Genomic DNA, 21,878 nt, shown 5'->3' on the forward strand with positions numbered 1-21,878 from the left:
GAGATGTGTTGTTGCTACGAATATAATTTTGTTCGTATGATGAATGTGTTATCCTGTCAATTTTGAAGTTATCGTTAATAGACCTATAGATAAAAATAATACATAATCAATAATCATAAATATGCCTAATATTTTTTTTTATTATTATTAACATTTATTTAAGTGTGCTAACATAGTTATATAATATATGCCTAATATACATTATTCAAATTCCTTAAAAAACTAACCTGGTTGGCAAAAGCCCCACTATCTTCTAGAAAAAGTAAAGAAAACTTTTCTTGGCCACTATAACTACATTATGCAGAAAACGACCTTTAATTAGGCTAGGTACATATTTTGGTTGTCCATGCATGATAGTTTAATAAAGTCTCGTGTGTGTGCATTTGGATTTAGAATCTGATGTGCCATCCGAGATGACTTGATCCCGATCTAGCTTACTTGTGCCATATAGTATTAAGTTTCTGAAAATATTACTATTGATAGCAAACTATTGATAGTTGATAGAATTTGGTACATATTTTGGTTGTCCATGCATGATAGTTTAATAAAGTCTCGTGTGTGTGCATTTGGATTTAGAATCTGATGTACCATCCGAGATGACTGGATCCCGATCTAGCTTACTTGTGCCATATAGTATTAAGTTTCTGAAAATATTACTATTGATAGCAAACTATTGATAGTTGATAGAATTATTATTTCTTTTTTCTCTCTTTTATTTCTATTGTCCTCCTACCTGTAATTTAATTTTCTCTGTCAATCTACCTTTTGGTTCCTGTGGCAATATTACTCCTGGTCCATTCATTGCAATAGGTAGAAAGTCGTTTCTTTTTTCTCATATTAAATAATAATTGGTCCTTTTTTTCTTCGAATGAGGATCATGTAATTCCTTTATTTTTCTTAGTGCCATATTTTATTTTCATTTTTCCACTCATTTTTATAAAATACTGTTGTGAATTCCATGTGCCAAATTATTTTTATTTTTCAATATTTTATATTTTTTAATTATTTGTAAACATTTAGTTTTAATATCAGGTAGGCCTGACAGATCGCCTGAGATATTTATTATTGCTGCCATTCACTATCAGGTAGACCGCCTGACAGATTGCCTGAGAGACTTCTTATTGCTGCCATACAATATCAGCTAGACCTGATAGTGAATGGCCGGCCTTAGTCTCAGAAATAAAATAAAAGGACGTTTTCTGTCCTACTCTGAAAGGTTAATCTAAATATTCTAAATAATTTGAACCCAAAACTTACCAAAATGAGTAAGAATGAGAAGAACATGAGCCCAGAATAGTACCAATGCTCAAGCGCCCATTTCTTCACGGAATTAATGCTTTCATCTGACAGGAGTAGCTTCCGTAGTGTTGCTAAAGGTCCTGAAGGATCCACCTGGAAATTTTTAATATCAGGTAGGCCTGACAGATCGCCTGAGATACTTATTATTGCTGCCATTCACTAGACCGCCTAACAGATTGCCTGAGAGACTTCTTATTGCTGGTAGACCGCCTAACAGATTGCCTGAGAGACTTCTTATTGCTGCCATACAATATCAGCTAGACCTGATAGTGAATGGCCGGCCTTAGTCTCAGAAATAAAATTTGTTCAATACAGGATGCTTCCTGAGCAAAGGTATGAGTAGATATCTTTAAAGATTTTCAGGATAGAGGATACCCTTACTTAAAGGAATTTTAATTGTGTTAAGCATATTTAAATGCTTGTCACAAACATCGTTCCCCGATTATTTCACCTAGATAAATTTCATGACTGTTGTTGCTGTTGTCGTCGTTGTTGATGTAGTGACTTCAGCTGTAGCCGAAGGGTGATGGCAGAATAAAGAAAAGATATCTTTTTTTTATCTGCCATACACCGCGGTGATGGTCTAGCCAGCGGCGGTAGCACGTTAAATAATAATAATAGTGCTTATTTATACTGCTCGCATAGGACTGTAAAGTCCCTTTACTCCAGCAGTAGGCTACTACTATTATTGTGCAATGTATGAGTAGATATCTTCAAAGATTTTTCAGGATAGAGGATACCCTTACTTCTTTCCATAATAGAGATGTGTCAAGAGTGAGTGAGTGAGTGAGTTGTAAGAAATATGTAACGACTCTTTCAGTAGACTCAATGAGTCAGATCCTGAAACATTTAAGTCACCCTTCAACTCCCAGTAGCCTGTAACTTAAATATGTTAGGATCTGACTCATTGACTGAGTAGGTCACTGAAAAGAGTAGTTCTTTTTCATAACTCACTCACTTTTTAGACTCTTTACACATCTTTATTCCATAACCTTTCATGATTTCTTCAAAGGTTCTCAGGATAGAAGATACGCTCACTTCTTTCCGTACCCCTCTCACGATTTCTTCCCACTTATCAAGTAGTCCAGTCTGGAGTTGGCTTCATTTTCCACGGACGGGAACCTCATCAAGTTGGTGTTGGTGTTGTTGTTGTTGGTGTTGGTGTTGCTGCTGCTGCTGTTGCTGTTGGTGTCGTCGTTGTTGATGTAGTGACTTCAGCTGTAGCCGAATGTTGTTGGCAGAATAAAGAAAGGATATCTTTTTTATCTGCCATACACGGCGGTGATGGTCTAGCCAGCGGCGATAGCACGTTATGGTCTAGCCAGCGGCGATAGCACGTTAAATACATCAGTTCTCAATAGATCGCTGAAGTTAATGCAACTTTACACGTGGTTAGTATCCGGATGGTTTACCATCGGACCAATCTGTGGAAACATGGCTTCTACCGGACCCGCTCAGGCGGAGTGAGGTTAACGTAAGGTGGGTAGCACGCCGTCGAATAGCGGGTAAAACTTAGCAGTTATACAGTGTCATACCTTAGCTGTATTGGCAAACGTAGGGGAGCCTTAAGTGTTGTTGTAGCGGCTTTAGCTTTCGCCGAATGGCGATAGCAGAATAAAGAAAAGATGTCTCTTTGTATCTGCTATACACCGGGGTGATGGTCTCTAGCTCTAGCCATGCTAAATTGGCTGGCTCGTCCTGAACCGCAGTCAACCATCGTACTAAAATGGTGAAGAAGCTCTCAGGCTCACTAAAAATACACTTTTTTTTCTTTACCTACCTACTTATGACTTTGAAATAGTAAACTTATACAATAAAAACTCTATTTATACAAATAGATATTCGCCCCTACATACCTGTAATGTCCATTCTTTTCACACACGCCACCTGCATTCTTAAGATCTCCAGTCCACGCCAGTCCCAGAGTGCCCATCTCAAAGTCTCGATATGTGAACATATAGGCCAGGCAAAACGCATCGTAGTCCTCCTCTGAAATGGAAATAATACGGTCAACACATGAGAATTAACAGAAACATGACCTGTTAATTATTGATGTAAAATGTGGTGGAAATTGGACATTTAATGCCATCGACGAAAAAGCCACCGTTCTGAGAACGAACCGGGCGGGAATCAAACTCGCGATCTAGCGCTTACACGGCAGGCGCGCTACCCTCCAAGGTAACTCGGTTGGCTTAGTTCCATTTTATTGCAAGAAAACACACTGTTCATATTACCTATGGTAATAGTTCACATCGTCCTAATCTAACTAAGCTGGGAATTTCTTTACCTAATAATATTTGTTAGCATGGAAACGATAGTCGGGAATTTCCTTACCTGAGAATATTTCCAGGAATTTTTCCACCCCATAGTTAGCATGGAAATGATAGCCGGGAATTTCCTTACCTGAGAATATTTCCAGGAATTTCTCCACCTCGTAATTACCATGAAAACGATAGCCGGGATTATTGCCTATCGATAGTAATTTAGTAATAATTCACTTTGTTCTAAGCCGGGAATTTTCCTAACCTGAGAATATTTCCAGGAATTTCTCCACCCCGTAGTTGCCATGGAAACGATAGCCGGGATTATTGGCCACGGACTCCTGAGTGTGAACTTTGATTCGCTTGATCATGAACGTTATGTTGTCTGGTGTTCCATCTTGATTGAAATCTGTGGAATACTGCCGTGAAACTTTTTGGATTATGCAATATGCATGACCTATGAAATTCGAAAGTTCATCATACCGCCGTGAAACTATTGGGTTATGCAATATGCATGACCTATGAAATTCAAAAGTTCATCATACCGCCGTGAAACTATTGGGTTATGCAATATGCATTGCCCATATTACAGCGGACATTATAATACTGCCGTGAAACTTTTGGGTTATGCAATATGCATGACCTATAAAATTCGAGAGTTCATCATACCGCCGTTAAACTATTGGGTTACGCAATATGCATTGCCCATATTACAGCGGACATTATAATACTGCCGTGAAACTTTTGGGTTATGCAATATGCATGACCTATAAAATTCGAGAGTTCATCATACCGCCGTTGAACTATTGGGTTATGCAATATGCATTGCCCATATTACAGCGGACATTATAATACTGCCGTGAAACTCTTGGGTTATGCAATATGCATGAGCTGTGAAATTAGAGTTCATCATACCGCCGTGAAACTATTGGGTTACGCAATATGCATCAACTATTTAAACCCGTTTCGGTATATTTCATGGTCCTTGTTTCTTAACCCTGATTATCTAGAAATCGGAAAACGTGATGAAGAATGAGAGAAGACTGGTCAGGTTTTTGGTCAAATATAAGTATTTTTTACTTTTAGGTATTGAAGTTTTTATTATTAATTTTTACACAAACATAAAATAAAATATTTTAAAAACAATTTTACAAAAAATTAGGACTAGAAAGTCAAAGTAAAACATTTCATACAATAGATCAATCGATAGGTTAAAAAGTAATTAAAATACAAAATTTGGCATAAGATGACAACTTTTGGGTCCGAATGCATGCTATTCTTCGACGGTAATTCATTTACTAGGACCTTCACCCTCTAGTTTAGTGCAGTTTCATTCGAAATACTAATAAATAGGCCTTGGCTGGGATTCAACCCACACCCACCCGTTTAAAAAGCAAAAGTAACTGGACCTAAATCTTCCAATGATTATTTTTTTGATACAAACTTCGATAACTTTTATGAAACATAGGTTATTACGTCAAAAAATATGTTCATGCAGACGGCTTTACAGGAAATTAGATAAAAAATCTAATGGACATTGTTAATCGTTTTCAAATCGATAGAATTGAACTAAATTATAAAATTGAGCACAAATATAATACAGGATTAGGAATGAGGAAAAAGATAGGGAGGGAGGGAGGGGGAGAGAAATTACAATACTGCGAAAACAGATAAACTGGACATAACCCATAATGTCCTATAGCAAACTACAATTACATGGATGGCCATTTTTGAACATTGTTGACTCTATGGGTCTCTATTTGAATAGAATAGAATATACCTTGTTTAAGGGGGAGAGAAATTACAATAATGCGAAAACAGATAAACTGGACATAACCCATGATAGCAAACTACAATTAGCAAACTACAATTACATGGATGGCCATTTTTGAACATTGTTGACTCTATGGGTCTCTATTTGAATAGAATAGAATATACCTTGTTTATCCTGCCAGAATGAGACCGAAAAGTCCCTTTACTCCCCTCAGTCTAAACAAGGAATACAACAATCTCTGCCGAATACATTCAAACTTTATCAATAAGGAAAAAGAATCTAGAACTAAAACACTCTTAACATAGACAATAATATAATTGCTGTCAAAATTGCACTAAAATTTCTAAACGGACTTAGTCTAAACAAGGAATACAACAATCTCTGCCGAATACATTCAAACTTTATCAATTAAAAGGAAAAAGAATCTAGAACTAAAACACTCTTAACATAGACAATAATATAATTGCTGTCAAAATTGCACTAAAATTTCTAAACGGACTTAAAGGACATACTGATACATGTTAAACTAAAAGGAATGCTGTGAAGGGAGAAGGGAGAAGGTACGACGAAGAGTTCTATTTAAATGCTTTCTCCTCAATTTCCCACGAATATTTCACACCACTCCCCTATGTACACACTATTCGTAAAATACACTCAAGTGTCAAAAAAAAAAAAAAAATCGGGCCAGTTAGAGGGCATTACACAGAAAGGAACCAAATAACTAACAAAACCCAAGAAGAAGATGAGAAAATAGATGTGGACGATAATGATAATAAGGAGAAGAAAGATAATTGTGATAATTTAAGTGAAAATGAAGAAGATCTTAGCAATGAAAAAGAAAACAAAGCTATCAGTGAACATGGTGCGTTAAATGGATGGATTTGGATTGGTATGAAAATTGGTATGAAATTATGAACAGTAAGCAGGCTGATGTTGATTCAAGAATATAATATTCTAAAAGACAGGTAATTCACTAGAAACAACTAAACTATATTTGTGAGTTGAGTTCTTCTTTAGGAAAAATATGTAGAATTGGACCTAGATAGGTAGTAAAGGAGTTTGTACCCCGAATTATAACTTTTTAAATGGATGGATTGGTATGAAATTATGAACAGTAAGCAGGCTGATGTTCAAGACAATAATATTCTAAAAGACAGGTAATTAACTATGTAGAAACAACTAAACTCTATTTGTGAGTTGAGTTCTTCTTTAGGAAAAATATGTAGAATTGGACCTAGATAGGTAGTAAAGGAGTTTGTACCCCGAATTATAACTACTTGTTCACAAAAACTCAACTCACTACATAGGGAAAATACTTACAGAATTGCTACTCGAAGGAATAGAAAGAACACTACTAATGGCAGGTACTTGGCTTGAGATTAAGTTTCCTTCAGATCTTTATACCTACATAATGTAGAACACACATTAAATATACGTACTTTATATACGTAGCTGTAGCACTAATCAAATCACTTTATTTCCTTATGCCTGGGGACACACTTTGGATTAACATCTCCAAGTTAAAATTAAAGGAATGTAGAAGGCAGTGTTGCCACAAAAACGGAATCAGGTAATGCTCGTAAATTCTACAAAAAAATGGCAACCCCGGATTTTTTTCCCCAATAAAAGAACACACAAATCTCATCAAGTCTAGGACGCTACATGAAAATGGAAAGACAGTGAGTGGAAATTTAAAGTAAAAAAAAAAAATCTTCAAGTAAAATATAAAGGATTTTTGCATGAGTTTTTGATCGTCTTTTAGTTTTAGGCCGGCCATTTACTATCAGGTAGACCTGACAGGTTTTAATATCAGGTAGGCCTGACAGATCGCCTGAGATATTTATTATTGCTGCCATTCACTATCAGGTAGACCGCCTGACAGATTGCCTGAGAGACTTCTTATTGCTGCCATACAATATCAGCTAGACCTGATAGTGAATGGCCGGCCTTAGTCTCAGAAATAAAATTTGTTCAATACAGGATGCTTCCTGAGGCAATGTATGAGTAGATATCTTCAAAGATTTTTCAGGATAGAGGATACCCTTACTTCTTTCCATAATAGAGATGTGTCAAGAGTGAGTGACCTATAATTTAATTTTCTCTGTCAATCTACCTTTTGGTTCCTGTGGCAATATTACTCCTGGTCCATTCATTGCAATAGGTAGAAAGTGTAAACATAAACAAGAGTCATTTCTTTTTTCTCATATTAAATAATAATTGGTCCTTTTTTTCTTCGAATGAGGATCATGTAACTGTAACTAATTCCTTTATTTTTCTTAGTGCCATATTTTATTTTCATTTTTCCACTCATTAATATAAAATACTGTTGTGAATTCCATGTGCCAAATTATTTTTATTTTTCAATATTTTATATTTTTTAATTATTTGTAAACATTTATCAATGTTTGTATTTTCAGGTGCAAAAATTTGAAGCTAATTTAAATATTATCTATTGTAAAAAAATGTGTAGATAGGTACCAATATTTGATTTTCAATGCGATAATAGATAGGTATGTAGAAATTATGAGAACTTAATAATAATTTAGGTGTTGTACATTATTTTCAAAATATAATAATTTTATCATGTAAAATTTATCTACCTATTCTTATTTTAACCCTTTAGCACCTATTTTTGTATTGAAAAGATCTCTCCCTAATTATCAATCCCTTTATCCTCACGTTACCATAAAATTTTCTATAATTATATTGGTAAAAACAAAATAGGGCGCTAGTGGGTTAATGATAAAATTATTCTAAAAACACTAACTCTAACCTCTTCAGTCCTTACACCTGTCTCTCGGAAACATTTAAACTTTCTATATTTTATTGTCCTACTTTTAACGGTCATTACTATCTTCTTTGTCGCAAAATATTATCTTTGAGTGTGGATTTCGCTTGTGGACTGAAAGGGTTAAGGTTTATTACGACAATATATTTATTTTGAAATTATTATATTGATTTATTAAATTATGAAACATATTATTAGGTATTATTTATTTTAAAATTCTATACATACCTATTTTAAATATTAAATAACAAATAAAAATATATTAAACTATGTCAACTTGTGTGAACCCTTACTTCTTTCCATAATAGAGATGTGTCAAGAGTGAGTGAGTGAGTGAGTGAGTGAGTTGTAAGAAATATGTAACTACTCTTTTCAGTGAACTACTCAATGAGTCAGATCCTGAAACATTTAAGTCACCCTTCAACTCCCAGTAGCCTGTAACTTAAATATGTTAGGATCTGACTCATTGACTGAGTAGGTCACTGAAAAGAGTAGTTCTTTTTCATAACTCACTCACTTTTTAGACTCTTTACACATCTTTATTCCATAACCTCTCATGATTTCTTCAAAGGTTCTCAGGATAGAAGATACGCTTACTTTTTTCCGTACCCCTCTCACGATTTCTTCCCACTTATCAAGTAGTCCAGTCTGGAGTTGGCTTCATTTTCCACGGACGGGAACCTCATCAGATCATGCGAAGACACTGTTCTGGACGGACCTTGCCCTGCGCTCACCTGCGCACAACTAAACGAAGACGAATGCGCAAGAGGCTGCGCATGCGCGAAACCGCTCTGGGAAATATTATTCCGAGAGAGCGAATTAGATTGCGAAGCGCGAGTAAGTGATGTGTTGGGACGATTGAGTGAGTTAGAGGAAGCATGGCGAGTGAAAGACGGGGGCGGCTTAGGCGTGTTCAGCGAGGTTCGACTCCCGTGCCGACTATTTTTGGCGGCTGGTGTAAACACATCGTCAAGTAGATTCTCGTAGATATGCATTTGATTTGGCGGCACATCCGACATGGAATGTCGCTTCGACTGCGGCTCTTGACTGCCGTGACGTTTTCTTCGTTCATGGGAACTGGACTCTCTGGATTCTAGATTGGTATTACTCGAATGATTATTGCTGTCGAAATGACCATAGCTCGTTCGGTTTCGAGAGCTGTCATGGGGGAGATCGGACATGGAATGACGGTTTCGACTATCCGTCAGATCTCGGGATGGGCTGAACGTGTCTCTCCTATGGGAATGTCGCTTAGACCCGGCCTTTGACAGGTTTACCGTGGCATGTACACCCTCACTATGACTAGGGTGTACGCTGTGTCTCATAACATCACTACTTGAGTGTCTCAACTTAGAACCGGAAGGTACACAAGATGTGGATACAGATTGCTTCACAGGATATTGTGTCTGCTCTCCACTCGTCTTCCCCTCACCATCATGTCGCTTAGTTGGCACATCAGACATCGAGTATCGCTTCTCCAACTTGTAATTCGTCGCGTTGGGCGACGTTTTTTTCCGCTTCGTGCGATGTTTCTTCTTCTCGTCCTTCGTTGCGGAGACGTGAGGTCGTCGCTTAGACACATCTAGTCCTGGACTACCGGACATATCCATCAAGTCCCCGTTCGCATCGTGTCTCTCCTCGGATGTTGCGCGCTGTTTCTGTGCCTCCCAATTTGTTTCGTGTGATGTTGCGCGCTGTTTCTGTTGCTCCCAATCTGTCTCGTGCTGACTCTCCACACTCGTCTGTCGTTTGGTGACGGCCTCTACGTTCCGAACATGTTTGGTCAATTTCTCCAACTTCTCCTTGACCGGCGCTGGCACGTCTTGGTTTTGGTAAACCGGTTCCGGTTCTGCATAGACCGGCTCTACCGTAGCTCCGGTAGGGACGGGATCGTCCGGCTTAGATTGGTTCGAGTTGGTAGACTCCTGGGAAATTAGCCGCGCGAGGTCCGTCTGATAGGACGAACCGATTTTGTCTTTTTTATGTTTTCCAGCCGGTTTCTTCGGTTTCCCTCCACCGGCGATATGTTTCGGCGTGGCTCGGCGCAATGTCTTGTCGGCTTTGATCAGAAGGGCTGCGCGCTTCTTGATCGGCTCAGGTACGTTTTTGTCGGCGAGTATCTTGTGCTTGGCTATCTTAGCGTTGTGTTTGGCGGTGGGTTTTTCAGGGATCTCCTCTGTCACCTCCTTCGTCTCAATCAGGCGATTTCTGGAGCTAGACTTCTCGATCTTCTTCGCTGAGATCTTTTTAGCGTCGACTTTGTTCGGTTTTCGTAGTTTCACGCTGAACTTGAACGGAGGTTTGAATACAACCTGTAGCTTCACCTCAAGGTCTGACTTCTCGTCTTCCTGTTCTGGTACAACAGGGAGTTCTGGTACCGCTACCAATGGCGTTGGCACCACATCCGTTGCCATCGTAACAAGCGGGGCTACCACGGCTTCGTTGTTGGGCAGGGCAGTCACTGTTGTTTCTATCGGTACAAACCCAGCTGGTGACGACTTGGACTTACGGAGACTGTTCAGTCCATTGCTGATATGATGTGAGTTGAGCAACCAATGTCTTACCTTGCCTAGAGGGTCCTCCTCGGATATCTTAACAAGGGGTTTATTCTTCACGTTTTTCTCGATCAGTTTTTTAGCTACTTTCCGCGAAGCGTCCTTCCCGGGATCATTCTCCTTTCGAGATTTCTTGCCTCTCTCCCGGACTTTCTTCTTGAGAGGCAGTTTGGATCGGACCACAGCGGGATGTACCGTGACGTTCGTGTCACCTGGGGCGTGGTCTGGCGGGAGACGGACGGTCTCAGTGGTAGAACTGTGGATGATGGTGACGTTTGCGGCCTTCTTCCGGTTGGATTCTTTTCCGAACAGACGCGCACTTAGCACCTGCAAGAAGAGAGAAGACAATTCAATATCATACCAACCTCAGTGATGCAGTGGTTAACCCTTTGGATCTAAAGGTTGGTGGTTTGAGTCCAAGTCAAGGAATACTTGGAAAGATGTTTGTGACAAGCATGTAAGTTTTTTTTTTTTTCAATATACTATCTACAAAAGCGAGATCCAGTCATTCACAAACTGATCGCTCATCGCTCTATACCCAGAACCCTAACACCTAGACAGCTGAAATTTGGTAGGAATATTCCTAATAATATGTTCTAGATGTGCAATAATAGAACATTTTCACGAGATCTTGAGGTATGATTTTTTTTTTTTTTTTTTTTTTTTTTTTTCGTGGCGAAGTACGGGCAACCTGCTAGTGTAATAATTCTGGCGAATATTTTTTCCAAAATGTTTTGATTTTGGTAGAATATTTAAGTACCTCATTATTCATTATGGATAAGTGGGTGAGAGGACGTAATCATTTAAATATTTTATAAGGAACCAAATCTACTGATACCTAAGCGTGTGTGCGTGGGAGTGGTTTCTGCTTGCTTGTGAATAGTTTTTAATAAAACTCTTAAGTAACTTTTACTGATAAGAAAACTCTTTCAACTTTTACTGATGAAGTAAGCACGAGTTATTTTGAAACTAAATGTATATTTATTTTCAAACTGTGATGGGTATTATTTGGGTACGATGAGAAATCTTTCTACTAAAACAAGGTGCCTAGGTCATAATGGTCATATACGTGGACAATAAATCTGCTCAAGAGTTCAAAGTACAATGTGAGGAGGTTTGAGCCAAAGCTACATTTTGTAAATCACACAGGTCTAATGGTGCGTCTACACTAGGACCGACCAAAGTCGATGGACAACGATTGGAAAGCATATAATGCACCCCGATCTTACCACAGAGAGTTTTCAGTTAATCCAGAGTAAGAAAAATCTACTAAAAAAAAAAAAAAAAAAAAAAAAAAAAAAAAAAGGAAAAAAAAAACCCTTCAACCTGTAGTTTTACCTCGAGGTCTGACTTCTCGTCTTCCTGTTCTGGTACTACAGGGAGTTCTGGTACCGCTACCAATGGCGTTGGCACCACATCCGTTGCCATCGTAACAAGCGGGGCTACCACAGCTTCGTTGTTGGGCAGGGCAGTCACTGTTGTTTCTATCGGTACAAACCCAGCCGGTGACGACTTGGACTTACGGAGACTGTTCAGTCCATTGCTGATATGATGTGAGTTGAGCAACCAATGTCTTACCTTGCCTAGAGGGTCCTCCTCGGATATCTTACCAAGAGGTTTATTCTTCACGTTTTTCTCGATCAGTTTTTTAGCTACTTTCCGCGAAGCGTCCTTGCCGGGATCATTCTCCTTTCGGGATTTCTTGCCTCTCTCCCGGACTTTCTTCTTCAGAGGCAGTTTGGACCGGACCACAGCGGGATGTACCGTGACGTTCGTGTCGCCTGGGGCGTGGTCTGGCGGGAGACGGACGGTCTCAGTGGTAGAACTGTGGATGATGGTGACGTTTGCGGCCTTCTTCCGGTTGGATTCTTTTCCGAACAGACGCGCACTTAACACCTGCAAGAAGAGAGAAGACAATTTAATATCACACCAACCTCAGTGATGCAGTGGTTAACCCTTTGGACTTTGGATCTGAAGGTTGGTGGTTTGAGTCCAAGTCAAGGAATACTTGGAAAGATGTTTGTGACAAGCATGTAATTTTTTTTCCAATTTACTATCTACAAAAGCGAGATCCAGTCATTCACAAACTGATCGCTCTATCTCCAGAACCCTAACACCTAGATAGCTGAAATTTGGTAGAAATATTCCTAATAATATGTTCTAGATGTGCAATAAGAGAGCATTTTCACGAGATCTTGAGGTATGTTTTTTTTTTTTTTTTTTTTTTTTTTTTTTTTTTTTTTTTTTTTTTTTTTTTTTTTTGTGGCGAAGTACGGGCAACCTGCTAGTGTAATAATACTGGTGAATATGTACCTATACTTGTATAAATCTCATAATTTAAGTCGACTGGGTTCATTGACTGAATGAGCAATGTAAGTAATCAGATTTGCCTGGGTTGCGATTCAAGCCTGTACCTTTCTTTTTACCTGCCAAAACATCTAATCGAGCCAAACGCAAAAAGAAGCTTTTTTCCACAAAGGTTTTGATTTTGGTAGAATATTTAAGTACCTCATTATTAATGATGGATAAGTGGGTGAGAGGACGTAATCATTTAAATATTTCATAAGGAACCAAATCTACTGATACCTAAGCGTGTGTGCGTGGGAGTGGTTTCTCCTTACTTGTGAAGAGTTTTTAAAAACTCTTTTTTACTTTTTAATAAAATTTAATAACTTTATTTATTGATGAAGTAAGCACGAGTGATTTTGAAACTAACTGCCTTTTATTTTCAAACTGTGATGGACACTATTTGGGTACGATGAGAAAATTTTCTACTGAGACAAGGTGACTAAGTCATATACGTGGATTATGAATCTGATAAAAAGTTTGAAATACAATGTGAGGAGGTTCGAGTCAAAGCTACAGTTTGTAAATCACACGGGTCTAAAGGTGCGTCTACACTACGGCCGACCCAAGTCGATCGACAGATCTGAATGGTATTAAAGGATTTGGATGGTATGAAAAACAATTTTGCAGTTTAATTGTGTTTCAGTCAATGTCGATCGACCATAATGTAGACGCACACTGTGATAAGCACCATGGGAGGGGTTTGTCGTAGTTTTCGATACTGTGACTTACACATTCTTCGTAGCTGAGAGATGGGGGAGAGAAAAATGAAATGGAATTCATTTCAGAACATTACGGTCACGAAAAGACACATTAGGTCGCGTGATATTCACACCACATCTTCTACACATTTAGGTATTACCAAGTAGGGTTTTCCAATGGAGCAGTTGCAAATGGGTAAAAATTATAAATAAATGGTCGATTCCTATGTAAAAAGTTGCGAAAAATCCAAATCTGAGGTGAAAACTCCGAAAAAATAAATGTAAAAGGTCTAAAATTCAAATTTTATTTTCCGTTCTAATGAAAGAGTTCAAAGATGTGTGACGTCAGACTTTACGCAGTTGTTTTTTTCGTCCGCTAGGTAGCGCCACTATGCAAGCACGCTTGCGGAGGAGCAGAAAGAAATGCGCAGAAACGTATGCGCACAAACACATTAATGTATTGCCTGCGAGGGAGCTTTGCTCGGGACATTTGATGTGACGTCATCGTGTACGGGAGCGTATGCCGTGACGTCAAAGTTCACAATTTACCGGTATTTTTTTAATCGATTTATCTCGGGATCTAGGAGTTGTAGAAGAAAAAGAAAAATTCCGTTGGTCCTCATTTTTTCTGCTCTATGACTTTGAAACATCACCCAAGTAAGCGCAACTGATCTATATCCATCCATTGTACTGGAAGGAGGGTATATCGATCGATAATATCCGTACTATGCTCAATATCGATCGATATAATCACTACACACGTTCCTAATTTCATATAGCTTTGCTTGTGACTATTTTAGGCACGTTTTTGAAATGCCCCCATTTTCAATAAGAATCGAAAAAAATGATTAGATAACCTTTGTTACTTTCGGTACTAAAAAAAAAAAAAAAAAAAAAAAAAACAAACCGCCACACAAACCGTTTTCTGGTACAAAGAGGTCAGAACAGGCCTATCAGCGTAACAGTTGAAAATTTTCCCAACACAGCTAAGGGTAAATAAGGTGGCTGAAAGTTTTATGTACTTACCAAAATGAGTAAGAATGAGAAGAACATGAGCCCAGAATAGTACCAATGTTCGAGTGCCCATTTCTTCACGGAATTAATGCTTTCATCTGACAGGAGTAGCTTCCGTAGTGTTGCTAAAGGTCCTGAAGGATCCACCTGGAAATAACAGGAACGATAGAAAGTTAGTAGTTGGTGTTGGTGTTGTTGTTGTTGGTGTTGGTGTTGCTGCTGCTGCTGTTGCTGTTGGTGTCGTCGTTGTTGATGTAGTGACTTCAGCTGTAGCCGAATGTTGTTGGCAGAATAAAGAAAGGATATCTTTTTTATCTGCCATACACGGCGGTGATGGTCTAGCCAGCGGCGATAGCACGTTATGGTCTAGCCAGCGGCGATAGCACGTTAAATACATCAGTTCTCAATAGATCGCTGAAGTTAATGCAACTTTACACGTGGTTAGTATCCGGATGGTTTACCATCGGACCAATCTGTGGAAACATGGCTTCTACCGGACCCGCTCAGGCGGAGTGAGGTTAACGTAAGGTGGGTAGCACGCCGTCGAACAGAGGGTAAAACTTTGCAGTTATACAGTGTCATACCTTAGCTGTATTGGCAAACGTAGGGGAGCCTTAAGTGTTGTTGTAGCGGCTTTAGCTTTCGCCGAATGGCGATAGCAGAATAAAGAAAAGATGTCTTATTGTATCTGCTATACACCGGGGTGATGGTCTCTAGCTCTAGCCATGTTAAATTGGCTGGCTCGTCCTGAACCGCAGTCAACCATCGTGAGGACTTGTGCTTGGTCTTTAAAAGCAAAGAGAACCCTTTGAGGAACTGCCAGCTTGCTAGGCTGGTTAGGGTTAGCAGTTCTCCTCGCTTTTTGTAGTCCCACAGCCAGACGCTAGTCTTCTCTCTGTTTAACGTCCCCTAGCCAGACAGGGTGTAGGGGCAAACGGCTCTAAAGGATGGGTTAAGTTTGTACGAATCTACGAGTTATACAGTGACGTTAAACGTTAAACCCCTAAAAAAAAAAAATATATATCTGAAGATGAATCCCTCATTTCTTGTCTATCTCGACATCGAACCCACAACCTCGGGACTCCTAGCCGACTACTCACCTCTCGACACTTCTGGAACACGTCGCAATAGCCGTTGTAATCATTACAGGGTGTCCCGGGTTTGGAGTACATATCCGGTACATCATACGGTGGAGTATTCCATAGGAATGAAGATCTGAAAATTGGATACAATTTTGGTACACACTGTTGAGGTTGATTTTTTTTTTTTTTTTTTTGGTGTTTTTTTTTTTTTTTTTTTTTTTTTTTTTTTTTTTAGTTTTTCACTGTCGCGCCTTTTGAATGAAACAACTGCTACATTATAGACTCGTGCGATCTGTGTCGTAGCATGCCCATCCCGTAGTATGTCCCACATGTGATGGGCGATAAGAGACACACAATAGTTCTCATTCAGGTGCTGAATAAACAAGAGAACACCAGAAAGTAAAACCGTTGAAATATTTGCAATTAAAAAAAAGCACGCAAATTAAAAAAAAAATGCGATATAAGCAAATAAAAAAAAGAGAGCTTTTTGTCGACTCTGGGAATCGAACCCAGAACTTTCTGCATAGCACACAAGCGCGTTATTACTCTGATTTCAATACTTACAGGCAAGGCTGATTTTCTCCAGGCATCTTACAGCACAGTTCACAAGCTTTAGTCACCGAATCATTAGGTAACGGTATACTAAAAAGAGAGCTTTTTGTCGACTCTGGGAATCGAACCCAGAACCTTCTGCATAGCACACAAGCGCGTTATTACTCTGATTTTAATACTTACAGGCAAGGCTGATTTTCTCCAGGCATCTTACAGCACAGTTCACAAGCTTTAGTCACCGAATCATTAGGTAACGGTATACACTGGCAGGATTCCAATCCATACGCTAAGCATATTGATCCCGTGCATTCCTGTCAATACAAACATGGTAAATTTGAGAGGTTAGTAGTCGATTAGAGTCCCAAGGTTCAGGGTTCAATGCCAAGGTAAAAAAAAGAGAAAAAAAAAAGTTAGATGTTTTAAGAGTTTTAGCTCGGTAGAGGCATTTTACCAAGTATTGTTGGAAGAAAGATGGGGGACGTTAAACAACGAGTAGACAAGCTTAGTCTGGCTGGGGAACTATAAACAGGGAGTATATCAGCCAGAATTTCCCTTGCTAAAGAAATAACAAAGGTTGAGAGCGAAGGGCGTCCACTCGTAAAATTTGTAGCCAAAACTAAATGTTAGCCCAAGTTAGGGCTGACGAAAAATGCTGACCCCGTTTGTATACGGGAAGGCGAAGAAAAAGAAGATTGATGTACCTACCAAAATTATCCCAAGTTATTCTATCCCGTAAGATATCTACATACTTACCCCCATAAAGCACACAAACTCCGCGTTACACACAGTCTTGTTAGGTTTGTTAATAGAAGGAGGACACCATACGGGAAGGCGAAGAAAAAGAAGATTGACGTACCTACCAAAATTATCCCAAATTATTCTATCCTGTAAGATATCTACATACTTACCCCCATAAAGCACACAAACTCCGCGTTACACACAGTCTTGTTAGGTTTGTTAATAGAAGGAGGACACTGGGGCTGTCTTCCATTACAGTAACTAGCGTCGCGACATCCATTGTCATCGCGACACTTGTCCCCTGTCTTCACGCGACACTCGCCCGTACAGCATGGACCCTGCGACAATAGAATAGAATAGAATAGAATTTGTTAACATAGGGCGGACACTGGGACTGTCTTCCATTACAGTAACTAGCGTCGCAACATCCATTGTCATCGCGACAATTGTCCCCTGTCTTCACGCGACACTCTCCCGTACAACACGGACCCTGCGACAATAAAATTTGTTATTAGAGGGCAGACACTGGGGCTGTCTTCGATTGCAATAACTAGCGTCGCGACATGCATTGTCGTCGCGACACTTGTCCCCTGTCTTCACGCGACACTCGCCCGTACAGCAAGGACCCTGCGACAATAGAGTAGAATAGAATAGTTTTATCCTTGTTTATCCTGGCCGAATAATACTGAAAAGTTGGGTTAAAGGGAAAAGTCCCTTTACCCCAGCAGTCTAAACAAGGTCTGGTTGAGAGAACAATTCGTTATGAAAGACCTTGTTCGTCCTCACGACGGTTTTTCCAAAATCGAAGAGAAAAAGAGGGCAAGATACGAGAAAGCCAGTCGTTCTGAGAACAATCTTTCGTTTTAGAGATAAAAGCCGCCCCGGGCAGGAATTGAACGAGCTCTACCCTCTAAGCTAATTAGGCTGGGAAAATTGACTTGAAAGCCACTTAAGTAAAAGTTCAACTTAACGAAGCTCTCTAATGGTCTTTAAAGGAGCTCTGGGGCCTATTTTATAAATAACTTCGCACATCTCTTACCTGTGAAGGACTACAGTCAGCACCAGGTGTTAGGGTACAAGGTTTGGCGGCCAGGGTAGGATAACGACGTTGTGGGTGACAGCATACATCCTTGCAATCCTCTTCCCAACCACAATCACACTCCTCTCCTTCTTCGACCACCCCTGAAATCAAAGAGATAATAGCTTAAGGATTAGATTCCTGACCTTATTTACATAATAATCTTAAGAGAACTTTTGTTTTACCAAGTGTTGTGTACACTGTACACCGTTGAAAGTTCTAACTTTTTTTTTATAAAGTTCTCCCCGTTCGCACATCTCTTACCTGTGAAGGACTACAGTCAGCACCAGGTGTTAGGGTACAAGGTTTGGCGGCCAGGGTAGGATAACGACGTTGTGGGTGACAGCATACATCCTTGCAATCCTCTTCCCAACCACAATCACACTCCTCTCCTTCTTCGACCACCCCTGAAATCAAAGAGATAATAGCTTAAGGATTAGATTCCTGACCTTATTTACATAATAATCTTAAGAGAACTTTTGTTTTACCAAGTGTTGTGTACACCGTTGAAAGTTCTAACTTTTTTTTATAAAGTTCTCCCCGGGGCGGGAATCGAACCTGCGAGCTGGCGCTTATACAACACTAGATGGTAACGTTAATATGTATAGCAATTACAGCGGGCCAGTGAGATTAAATACATAGCAGACTTACTATAAACCAAGACTGTGATCTGATATATTGATATAATCTTTAGAAAAGTCACTTAAAAAGGTATGAAGAAAGTCGAATTCTTCAGACAATTTTTCAATAACCACATTTTTTTTTTTTTTTTTTCTTGAAAATAATAATAAAATACTAGATGTTCAGTATCTATTATTATATTCTGACCTAGCATGGGATTCGATCCCGGTATCTTCAATAATAGAAAACAATGATCTTACCATTTCCACAGAGGGATACTTGAGGTTGTATGAAGCAGCCCTTTCCACTCCTCGCCTTGGTATTAAGTACAGGATTTATACTGTTCAGACTACACTGGGAAAATCTGGGGAGAGATAAAGCAAACATTTTAATGTTAAATATGTCTAAATTGCCTGTAGAAGGCGTAGAAAACCTTGGGAGTGTAAAACTTGGTTGGATAGTCACTATGCTTGAAGAACTTCTTGATGGTGTAGTGGTCAAGACGCTTGCCTGGTAATCAGGAGGGCGTGGGTTCAATCCCAGCCGAGGTATGAGATTTCCTCAAAATGGTTTGCGAATTTGACCACAATAATAGTAGTCCTACCCAGTAGTCTAATGATAAAGTAAAGGGACTAAGGGACCCTTTAGTCCTATCCGAGCAGTATAAATAAGCACTATTTCTAACAATTCGATTCCCGGCCGGGGCGGACTTTATCCTACATTGTTACAGTTCCCTTTATAAAACCTCTAAAAAATATATAAAAAATGCATTACTTTCCTTACCCTATAGGAAGGATGGAAGGAAAGTAAAATTCTCACCTATTATTATTCTTCTTATCCCCAGACGTGGCTCTCGCGAACATAATATAGTTCCCATCATCACCACCAGGGGTGCATATCTCCGGATCATGGGGTGATCCAAAGTTATGTCCTATTTCATGGGCCAGTGTGACGTGTGATACCGCAGGGGGTACGTGTTTTCCATAGTTGAGTAGGGTGACTATGCCGGTGTTGAGAGATTTCATACTGCCCCTGTATACATAGATAAATAGATATTAGATACAGATCGAAATTGGAGATTGGAAACACATTAAAAACAGACAGGGGCTGAAAATTGCAACCTCCGTGGACGAGTGGGTATCACACTAGGCTTGCACTCCGGAGGTCCCGAGTTCTTTTCGGCTTTGTGCTTGGAATACGGGGTGCACTCAGCCTCGTGAGGACAACTGAGTCCTCACGAGCATTACCAGGGTAAAAAAAAAAAAAAAAAAAAATGTAGAGATGACAGAAATGGTCAAAGAGGCTCCAAATAGGAAGTTAAGTTAATAAACGAAATCATATAGGGCAGATAGGATACACCCTGTAAACAGAAACAAGATAGAAAGTTAGAAAACTTGAGTATAGATAAGATAGAAAAAGAAAGCAGTTTCCAGACTAAGTACACACATTAAGAGGGCAAAAAGCACAATTTACTAGTAAAAAACAAACGGGTTAATATTTAGGATAGTTCAATTCCTCTATTTAAATCCCAAGTAAATTTCAGCAAATTTCGACCAATGAGGAAATTCCAGTTAGAACAAAACACTTGTATTATAAGTAGGTTTGTGGTTCATATTGTTGGCAATAGATAAAACGTAAAACCATGTTAAAACGGGCCCCTCAAACTAAAAATACTCAAACCCATCTAGAACCTGGAGCGACCAAGTAGCGACTGGTGGGCTCTATGTAGTAGCGGGCAGAGGAGGCGGGAAACGTGATCGTGCCGTCGAACAGACCCGACGAGGTGAGGAGACCGTCGACGATGGCAGAATTGTCATCTGGAAAGTAAAAGAAGAGATTAAATTAGTTTACTTTTGGTTTGGCTGGGGGAAGTTAAACAGGGAATACACCAGCTTAGTATGGCTGGGGAACTTTAAACAGGGAGTACTATACTAGCCTGAATTTCCCTTGCTAAAGAAATAGCAAAAGGTACAATTTGTAGCCAAAACCAAATATCAGCCCAAAGCAATCACCCTAGTTAGGGCTAAATGTGAGACTGACGAAATAAGACCTTGTTCCTTATTTAGACCACGACCGGAAAGTAGCCCGTGAAAATAATTCAGTGCATTTTTCGAGTACATAATATAATCATAATATAATGGATTACTATAATACTCCGAACAGTCCGAACCCAGGACCTCTGCATTACAAGCAACTGCGTTAGCATGTCATTTCATTAAACGTTTCTAAACAGATTTAATTATTTAATAAGTACCTTTGAAATAATAACAGGTAGTGTTCCAGGTTTAAATGGTTTTCCTGTATTAAGAAGATTAATAAGTGACTCATCTTTAGTATCTTCATAGTAAGAGGAAAACCCGTCAGCTTAATACCGCGCCTTGAAGCCCGTCAAAAATCCGACGTCAGAAATATTAATTTATTGATAATTGAAATAGAACATGAATTTTCCTACCAGGGAAAAACCTATTGACGTTTCTAGTATCCACACGGAAAGTCCTGAGCTTTAAATTGCCTTGGTAGCAAAAGCAAAGCTCAAACAAACAAGCAAAATAAACAGGAGCCCACTTTGTCCCTAAAGACTAAAAAATAGAATGTGCCTTGTTTTTTCCTGCCAAATATGTAGGTAGGACTGAAAAGTCAAAAGTCCCTTTACCTCAGTAGTCTGATCAGGGCTTGTATATTTGATAGAATACATGTGATTTCAATTGGATACTTTATGTGACAGGACAGGGACAACAAAAGTCCCATTTGTCGTTTGGAAAAATACCGGATGAAACTCACGACAAGAGGGAATGGTCTTTAACGGGACAAAGGATTATTTGAATGATAAAAAAAAAATCCCAGCAAGTCCTCTCATTTTTATGGGAGGGAATCTTGAATTCGGTTGAAGTTCTTCCCCCCCCCCCCTAAAGGTCCTGAAATTACCTTCGAGGGTTCCCTGGTAGATTTTCCCGGGATCAAATTGAAGAGATCGATTGTCATTTGTTTCGAACACAACGTCAGCAGAAAACAGGTTGGTCTCTGGATAGAGGACTAGCTTGAACACCCTGTAAACAGAACAAAATAGGA

At 39.3% G+C, this 21,878-nt stretch overlaps 1 protein-coding gene and 2 long non-coding RNA genes across 3 annotated transcripts in view; 1 reads left to right on the top strand and 2 right to left on the bottom strand.

Annotated features, from left to right (window-relative positions):
- The first annotated feature begins 513 nt into the window (after positions 1-513).
- LOC113469326 lies at positions 514-7,755 on the top strand. The gene is made up of 2 exons (XR_003392778.1): positions 514-810; positions 7,496-7,755. It is a non-coding gene; the product is annotated as an uncharacterized LOC113469326 (long non-coding RNA).
- Positions 4,796-5,684, bottom strand: LOC113469325. The gene is made up of 2 exons (XR_003392777.1): positions 5,499-5,684; positions 4,796-5,340 (listed from the first exon to the last, which is right to left on the bottom strand). It is a non-coding gene; the product is annotated as an uncharacterized LOC113469325 (long non-coding RNA).
- Positions 7,756-8,440: 685 nt separating the features above from the next.
- The window catches only part of LOC103513829, a 35,611-nt gene continuing 22,173 nt past the window's right edge, over positions 8,441-21,878 (bottom strand). Inside the window, exons 4-15 of the mRNA XM_026826931.1 lie at positions 21,735-21,856; positions 20,511-20,626; positions 20,141-20,169; positions 19,629-19,841; positions 19,070-19,173; positions 18,453-18,595; positions 17,281-17,448; positions 16,556-16,683; positions 15,839-15,953; positions 14,751-14,885; positions 12,004-12,573; positions 8,441-11,004 (exon numbers count right to left, since the gene is read on the bottom strand). Of these exons, the coding sequence (XP_026682732.1) occupies positions 8,737-11,004; positions 12,004-12,573; positions 14,751-14,885; positions 15,839-15,953; positions 16,556-16,683; positions 17,281-17,448; positions 18,453-18,595; positions 19,070-19,173; positions 19,629-19,841; positions 20,141-20,169; positions 20,511-20,626; positions 21,735-21,856 (4,111 nt within the window). The 3' untranslated portion in view covers positions 8,441-8,736. The remainder of the gene's footprint in view (positions 11,005-12,003; positions 12,574-14,750; positions 14,886-15,838; positions 15,954-16,555; positions 16,684-17,280; positions 17,449-18,452; positions 18,596-19,069; positions 19,174-19,628; positions 19,842-20,140; positions 20,170-20,510; positions 20,627-21,734; positions 21,857-21,878) is intronic.

This window comes from Diaphorina citri, unplaced genomic scaffold, assembly GCF_000475195.1.
Source record: "Diaphorina citri unplaced genomic scaffold, Diaci psyllid genome assembly version 1.1 scaffold1032, whole genome shotgun sequence".
Lineage (NCBI taxonomy): Eukaryota > Metazoa > Arthropoda > Insecta > Hemiptera > Psyllidae > Diaphorina > Diaphorina citri.